We start from the raw sequence: 8,303 nt of genomic DNA, 5'->3' as shown, positions 1-8,303 counted from the left end.
TTTTAAGATGGGGTTTCACCATGATGGCCAGGCTGGTCTTGAACTCCTGACCTCAGGTGATCCACCCACCTCAGCCTCCCAAAGTGCTAGGATTACAGGCGTGAGCCACCACACCCGGCTAGCATGGGAGTTTTGACCAACTGTTTCTGATCTGGTCGGGCTCACCCCTCCTTAGGCAACCTGCTGGTCCCCTGTTCCTGGGAGGTCACCATATGGATATCGAAATTAGTGAGGAAGCTCAATCAGCATAGTGCACTATATTCCAGAACTTCTGAGCTCGAGAGATCCTCCTGCCTCAGGTTCCCAAGTAGCTGGGACTACAAGAACACACCACAGCATCTGGTAATAGTTAAGATTTTGGGGAGTCAAAAGTTACATGTGGATTTTTTTATTGCTCAAGCGGTTGGTGCTCCTACTGAGTAAGTCAAATGTATATTTAAAATTGTCTATTAATCCTCCACCCTCTTTTTAAAAATCAAGAATCCAGGCGAGGTGGCTCATGTTTGTAATCCCAGCACTTTGGGAGGCTGAAGTGGGAAGATCACTTGAATTCAAGAGTTGGAGACCAGCCTGGGCAACAGAGAGATCTTGTGTCTACTAAAACTAAAAAAAAATTAGCTGGGCATGGTGGCACACCCCTGCAGTCCCAGCTACTGAGGAAGCTGAGGTGAGAGAATCACTTGACCCAGAGAGCAAGCCCCTGTCTCAAATAGAAGCCTCAAACAAACAACTCCCCTGAAAACGATTGTCAAGAGTTAAAGTTTGCTAAATCATAGGTTTAAAGTCCTATTAGCAAAAAAGACAACAAATTTTGGGTTGCCATAACAGGGAGTAAGAGTAGTCACCCACATGAAAATCAAATTCAGAGAGTTAGAAAAACTCTGGTAACAGTTTTTTTCTGGTAACAGGAGTTTTCCATCCTTCCTAACTTAATAAAATGACTCCTCTAGAGAAAATAATCTTTGTGATCCTATGTATTTTGAGTATTAAGGGAATTCTGTCCTCCTAATATACTAAATAAATGTTCGGATCAGAAATTAAAAGGTGATGATCAGGTGTGGTGGCTCATGCCTGTAATCCCAGCACTTTGGGAGGCCAAGGTGGGTGGATCACAAGGTCAGCAGTTCAAGACCAGCCTGGCCAATATGGTGAAACCTTATCTCTACTAAAAATACAAAAATTAGCTGGGACGTGGTGGCAAGCGCCTGTAGTCCCAGCTACTCAGGAGCTGAGGCAGGAGAATCACTTGAACTCGGGAGGCGGAAGTTGCAGTGAGCCAATATCATGCCACTAAATTCCATCCTGGGTGACAGAGCAAGACTCTGTCTTAAAAAAAAAAAAGTCATCACTTTTGACCATTAAAAAAAAAAAAGTAAAGGTGATACAAGAGTAAATCCTGATTTTTGAATCTATGTCCTTAATTACCACTGACCTTGTTATCAGATGGTACCTTCCATATTGAAATACTTTTATTAATGTACCTTAAAATGAACATTTTCTACAAGTTGTCACAATATGCTTTATCTGAAGAATACAGAAGCATTTTTTATTTATTTTATTTTAATGATGCAAAATACAAATGCTGACTTCCTATATAGTCACATATAACCTTTTTTCTCACATTTACAATTTAGCAGATGGTAAATCCAGAGAAACAGCTACAGTCACTATATGGAGCATACCTATAATGAAGAAAGAAAAATAAGTACAGCATTAGCCAGCAGAAATAATATTAAAATTAAACTACTCTGAATAATTCATCTTAGAGCATCAGAAAAAGTCTAGAAAAGAAACCCACGAAGAGTAGCAATACCTTATTTTAACAAAAAATATTTTGCCTTAACTATGAAAGAATAGCAAAAACCATCTGGTTTGCATTTAAATGCCTATTTCATTTTTATCTCTCTCTCTCTTTTTTTTTTTTGGTATAGTTTCCTGAACTTCTGGGCATATGCTATCCCATTGCCTTGGCCTCCCAAAGTACTAAGATTACAGGCATAAGCCACCAAGCCCAGCCTCATTTTTATCTCTTGATTGGCTGGTTGGAGTAGTAAAATGGGCAGGGTGCTTCCAGAAAAAAGGCAAAAGATTTGGAAAATCAACCATAAAGAGCTGAGTTTCAGAGTCATAAAATATGGAAAACAAAGGATAGTTTGTTGATCACTATGTTTATTATACAGCAGATATAAGTTACTTAACGTTAATCAACCCAGTCACAAAAGCTGAGATTTTTAAGTGACTTTTCACTTATAAAATGTAGGATTTTTAAATAAGCGTTTCAGAAATACACCATATATGTGTGTGTGTGTGTGTATATGTATATACACACACACACACACATACATACTATGTATGGTGCACTTATATATATATTTGATACATAGCTATTTTATATATATTTATTTATTTATTATTATTTTTTGAGACGGAGTTTCGCTCTTGTTGCCCAGGCCGGAGTGCAATGGCACAATCTCGGCTTACTGCAACCTCTGCCTTCTGGGTTCAACAATTCTCCTTCCTCAGCTTCCTGAGTAGCTGGGATTACAGGTGCCTGCCACCACACCCAGCTAATTTTTTGTATTTTTAGTAGAGACAGGGTTTCACCATGTTGGCCAGGCTCGTCTTGAAATCCTGACCTCAGGTAAGCCACTCACCTCAGCTTCCCAAAGTGCTGGGATTGCAGGTTTGAGCCACCATGCCTGGCCAGGTGTATATACTTCTAAATTATTTATTTATTTTTGAGACAGAGTCTTGTTCTGCCACCCAGGCTGGCTGGAGTACAGCGGCCCAATCTTGGCTCACTGCAACCTCCCAACCTCCGCCTCCTGGGTTCAAGTAATTCTTGTGCCTCAGCCTCCCAAAGTAGCTGGGACTACAGGCGTGCACCACCATACCCAGCTAGTTTTTGTGTATTTTTAGTACAGATGGGGTTTCACCATGTTGGCCAGGCTGGTCTCAAACTCCTTGCCTCGAGGCCTCTCAAAGTGTTGGGATTATAGGCGTGAGCCACTACACCCAGCCAGGTGTGTGTATTACATATATACAAACTTTCTCTTTTAAATCCTAGACCATGCAGAATATGCTATTTTGTTCATAACTAGGTTTTTACCAGGAACTGTCCAATTGGATATTAGTTGTAGTGACACTTATAATGAAATAGTCATGCAGAAAATTTTTTTTTTTTTTTTTTTTTGAGACGGAGTTTCACTCTTGTTACCCAGGCTGGAGTGCAATGGCGTGATCTCGGCTCACCGCAACCTCCGCCTCCTGGGTTCAGGCAATTCTCCTGCCTCAGCCTCCTGAGTAGCTGGGACTACAGGCACGCGCCACCATGCCCAGCTAATTTTTTGTAGTTTTGGTAGAGACAGGGTTTCACCATGTTGACCAGGATGGTCTTGATCTCTTGACCTCGTGATCCACCCGCCTCAGCCTCCCAAAGTGCTGGGATTACAGGCTTGAGCCACCGCGCCCGGCCCATGCAGAAAAAATTTAAAAATCTATTGCCCTTATACATTCATCACTTCTACAAATATTAAACTCTAAATGGACAAGATGAGTAAGTTGCTGAATAAATAACAATTAATAAAACAGGTTTCTGTTCTCATGGAATTCACACTCGAGTGTGGAATATACCAAACAGATGTTAAGAAATACACACACAAAGAATAATAATTTGTTGTAAGTGCCATGAAAACAAGGTGTAAGGCACTATTAGATTTAGGAAAATAATGTGATTTTAGTTTCATTCTTAAACATATCTTTCTTTGAACAGAGTCAAAGACTAATGATTAAAAATGATTCTGCTCCGGGCGCGGTGGCTCACGCCTATAATCCCAGCACTTTGGGAGGCCGAGGCAGGTGGATCAGGAGGTCAAGAGATCGAGACCATCCTGGTCAATATGGTGAAATCCCGTCTCTACTAAAAATACAAAAATTAGCAGGGCATGGTGGTGCATGCCTGTAGTCCCAGCTGCTTGGGAGGCTGAGGCAGGGGAATTGCTTGAACCCAAGAGGTGGAGGTTGCTGTGAGCCAAGATCGCGCCATTGCACTCCAGCCGGGGTAACAAGAGCGAAACTCGGTCTCAAAAAAAAAAAAAAAAAAAAAGATTCTGCTAAAAGATTCTTGAGGCTGGCAAAAGGGCTCATGCCTATAATCCCAACACTTTAGGAAGCTGAGAGAGGATCACCTGAGGCCAGGAGTTTGAGACCAGCCTAGCAAACAGGTTTACAAACAAACAAACAAACAAAAACCCCTAAAACCCAAACCAACTGCTTGAGGCAAGGTATTACAAATTTATAAATTTCTCACAGACAGAAATATGGGTACCAAAATGTATAAACCTAATACAAAACAAACAACAAGCCTGTTTTTCAGTATTTAAAAAAGAGGTCAAGTTAATTTGCATTATCTATTCATCCAGTAAACTTGTATACTTACTGTATTGGTATTTCAAGTTTATTCCAGTTCATTTCTTCTTTTGTACTCTAAAATATATTCATTATGTTTTCTGATGAGCTACAAATAGTTAAACAGTTAAAATTAGAAATGTAGTCTTCCTGGATATTTATATTTTGTAAGATGAATAAGAATACAAAAAATAAACAACTATTCTGGTTAGAAATAAAAGGCTAAGAGATCCAAAAGTTCAAAAACTAGGAATGGTATACACTTGATCACCGCAATCTGACATACTAAATTTGAGAAGGGAGCCCTTAAAAATTTATTTATTTATTTATTTATTTAGAGACGGAGTTTTGCTCTTGTTGCACAGGCTGGTGTGCAATGGCACAATCTCGGCTCACTGCAACCTCCTTTTCCTGGGTTCAAGCGATTCTCCTGTCTTAATCTCCCCAGTAGCTGGGATTACAGGCACCCGCCACTACGCCTGGCTAATTTTTGTATTTTTAACAGAGACAGAGTTTCACCACATTGGCCAGGTGGGTCTCGAATTCCCGACCTCAGGTGATCCACCCACCTTGGCCTCCCAAAGTGCTGGGATTACAGGTGTGAGCCACTATGCCTGGCCAAAAATTTAAATTCAACTACTGCCAAAAAATTTTTCTCATTTGGTGGGTAATAAATGTAATGAAATGCCTTATCAGGGGTAAATCAACATGACACAGCAGAACTTGATTATTAAATGGGATCCAGGCTGGTTGGTGGATTCGTGTTATGCTTCTAATGTTAGAAGTGTGATACCTTGATTGAATGACCAACCCCTCCACAAAACTGTATGTGTTTTACTTAGATGTCATGGAGGACAGTCACATTTTTTTAGAACCACTGTCTGACAGAATATGCAACTGGAAAAACGGTTTATATACAATGACATTCATGGCAATCAAAGATCCAAGTTCAATCACTAGTGTTCTCAGCAGTAATCAAGCTTCTTGTTAGAGTAAACCTTAAATTAAGAATGTATAAAATTCATGATAAGCAATATTATTCAAAAAGACAAGTTACTATTAAGTTGTAAGCGACTCAAAATCTCTCATCCCTTTCCTAATAAAAAATCTGAACCACTTTAACAAGAAATTAAAATATCTAAGACCTGGGGGCCAGTTGAGGAAGCCCTGAACCATTAGATAATAAATAGAATTTTAAATATTAATATAGCAGATAATTTAACTTTAAAAAATAATTTTATCTCTACATAGGCCGTGTTTCACAGTGGTCTATAGGATAGTGTGGCTTCTAAAGTCAGGAGAACTGAGTTCAGCAAATTAATTTCTCCAAGTATGTTTCTTATCTGCAACGGGTCAACAATAGTAGGTATCACATAGTGTTGTTGAAATGATTAAATACAAGTTTATGTGTGAAGCACGTGACGTGAAAAAATTTTTAAAAAGGTCGCTACACACTAAGTACAATTTCCAACAGTGTATTTAAACAAACTGATTAAAACCTAATGTTTTGGAAGTCTACTGGGATTCAATTTGTACAACTTGTACATTGCTGGTTTGTACAACTTTTTACAGCATCTGAAAAAGGTGCCTTCATAGAACTCCAATCAGCCTCAATTCTCATTAATAAAGTATAATTACTATTTAGTAAAACTGCTATTCCTTACAAAATCATGTTAAGAAACAATAACAAATTTCAGTCCCATCATACTTTTTCAGTGTTGCTGAAATCTTAATTTCTTTTTAGTCCTTGGGATTTTCCTTATGGATAATTATGTTCTCAGCGATTATATAAATATCCTCCTGTTAGGAGAGTTTCACTGCCATACAACGTAACAGCACCAATCTCGCAATGCTACCTCATTCTCCTACTATGTTAGCATAGTCTCATGACATCCGGTAGTAAAGTACTTACATAGACCCACAAGAAGATGCTGGTGCCCACGGACAACACAACTTTCAGCCAGTCAGGTTTGGCATTCGGAGGGTCTCGCGCGTAGAATTTCGACCGCGCTGAAGCTGAAAGGGCAGAGTGTCTGTAAATCTGTAACATACTGCCTTGTAGGGAAAAAACCCTAATATCTATGTGCGTATTATTGCATTTAACTCTCCCTTCAACTCACCCATCACCCACTTAAACAGTCAAGGAAATAGAGGTTCAGAGAGGTCAACTAACTCGCCCAGGGTCACTGGCAGAATTAGACAGGTCGCACCAGTCCTGCCCGACGCCTTCAAAGCCTCATTTAAGGCTTACAGACCCTCAGACGACTCGGGAGTGCGCAAGTAGTGGGCGCCCCGGGGAGGGTGTCTCCTCTCCCTGTCTACGGAACCGAACGTGCAGAGTTGGGAAAGGCAGGGACCCAAAGTCCATTTACAAAGGCCAAGAGTGGTCAGGTCGCACTTAGATAAGTGCTAGAGGCGGGTGATGGGGAGCACAGAGTCTCATGTAGGGAACAGGTCTGGGCCCGCTGGCTGGCGAAGGTCACTGCAGGACGAGCCCGGGCCGCTGCCGCCTCCGGCACCCGCGGGCTGGGTCCGTCTTAGGAGGGGTAATTTGAGGGTCGAGTTGGCCTGCAAGAGGAGAGACACTCACAGCGGCTCGGGAGCCTGGCGGGGGCCAGCAGCCGGGAGAGGGGACGCAGCAACGCGGACGGCGCCATCTTGAGTGGCCGGCCTTAGTCTCTCCGGGAGTCGGCGTCAGAACCAGCGCCACCTGGCGGGCGGAAGTGCGGGACTTCGGGGCTCTGCAGCCAAGCTCCGTCGGGGTGTCAACGGGAATCCCAGCACCGCAAGGTTCCCCAGCACCCCGGCCTCAGCCTTCTGTCTAAAAAGTGGAATTAGGAAGAATGTAATTAAAAGAAAAAGAAAGTTTACCTATTCTCTGTCCTCTGGGGTTTTTTCATCCCATCTCTAATGCTACTCATCAAGAGGTTTATTAAAATTTTACTACATGAGGGGCCGGGCGCGGTGGCTCAAGCCTGTAATCCCAGCACTTTGGGAGGCCGAGGCGGGTGGATCACGAGGTCAAGAGATCGAGACCATCCTGGTCAACATGGTGAAACCCCGTCTCTACTAAAAATACAAAAATTAGCTGAGCATGATGGTGCATGCCTGTAGTCCCAGCTACTCGGGAGGCTGAGGCCGGAGAATTGCTTGAACCCAGGAGGCAGAGGTTGCGGTGAGCCGAGATCGCGCCATTGCACTCCAGCCTGGGCAACAACAGCAAAACTCCGTCTCAAAAAAAAAAAAAATTTTACTACATGAGCGAGAAAAAGAAAATGAAGTGTTGTGCTTAATAATAACTAGCGTTTGGATTGAATTATGTGGTCCAAGGCACGGTGCATTAATGTATCATATGGTTTACATTCATTGTCTTATTTCATTTTCACAATGAGCACATATCATGCCGTGATTATTAGCCTCAATTTACAGATGAAGCTCAAAGAAGACAGCTACTCACCCAAGATGACATATATTTTATAGTTGAAAAATCTCGAAACACACTACTTACACTATCATAATGAAGCTTCACAAACCTGTGAAGTAGAATTTCCATATTTTAGAAGTGAAAGTGCCTTGGACAGGCTCAAGATAACACGGCTGGCAGAGGAGAGATACAGTTTGAAGTCTTCTGACCCCAGATCTAGTTATCCTCCTGAGCTCACCTAACAGACTTGGACAACCCTAGACCATAAGATGTAGATCAGCGTTCGAAGCCATTCTGCTTACCACTTTTTAGCTCTATGATTTCCAGGCAAATTACTTAACCTCTCTTTACCTAAATTTTACAACTGTAACATAAACCTTATAGGGTTGTTGAGAAGCTTAGACAAGTGTCTGGTAGTAGTAAACAATTAATTTGGTTTTGCCTATTAAAGACATTGTTTTAGGCCGGGCGC

General features: G+C 41.6%; 1 protein-coding gene across 2 annotated transcripts in view; it reads right to left on the bottom strand.

Annotated features, from left to right (window-relative positions):
- Positions 1 to 1,538: 1,538 nt before the first annotated feature.
- NDUFC1 (NADH:ubiquinone oxidoreductase subunit C1) overlaps positions 1,539 to 8,303 on the bottom strand; it is a 10,820-nt gene continuing 4,055 nt past the window's right edge. Inside the window, exons 1-5 of one of the 2 annotated variants that reach the window (XM_017502868.2) lie at positions 7,909 to 7,935; positions 6,998 to 7,228; positions 6,320 to 6,423; positions 4,439 to 4,516; positions 1,539 to 1,682 (exon numbers count right to left, since the gene is read on the bottom strand). In XM_017502868.2, the coding sequence (XP_017358357.1) occupies positions 4,457 to 4,516; positions 6,320 to 6,423; positions 6,998 to 7,064 (231 nt within the window). In that variant the 5' untranslated portion in view covers positions 7,065 to 7,228; positions 7,909 to 7,935 and the 3' untranslated portion in view covers positions 1,539 to 1,682; positions 4,439 to 4,456. Of the gene's footprint in view, positions 1,683 to 4,438; positions 4,517 to 6,319; positions 6,424 to 6,997; positions 7,229 to 7,908; positions 7,936 to 8,303 lie in introns of those variants that run through there. The other variant, XM_017502867.2, reaches the window with a different exon arrangement.

The sequence above is a fragment of the Cebus imitator genome, unplaced genomic scaffold, assembly GCF_001604975.1.
Source record: "Cebus imitator isolate Cc_AM_T3 unplaced genomic scaffold, Cebus_imitator-1.0 Scaffold303, whole genome shotgun sequence".
Taxonomy (NCBI): domain Eukaryota; kingdom Metazoa; phylum Chordata; class Mammalia; order Primates; family Cebidae; genus Cebus; species Cebus imitator.
Note: the sequence above shows the minus strand (reverse complement) of the source record. Positions and strands in the feature narration are given on the sequence as shown.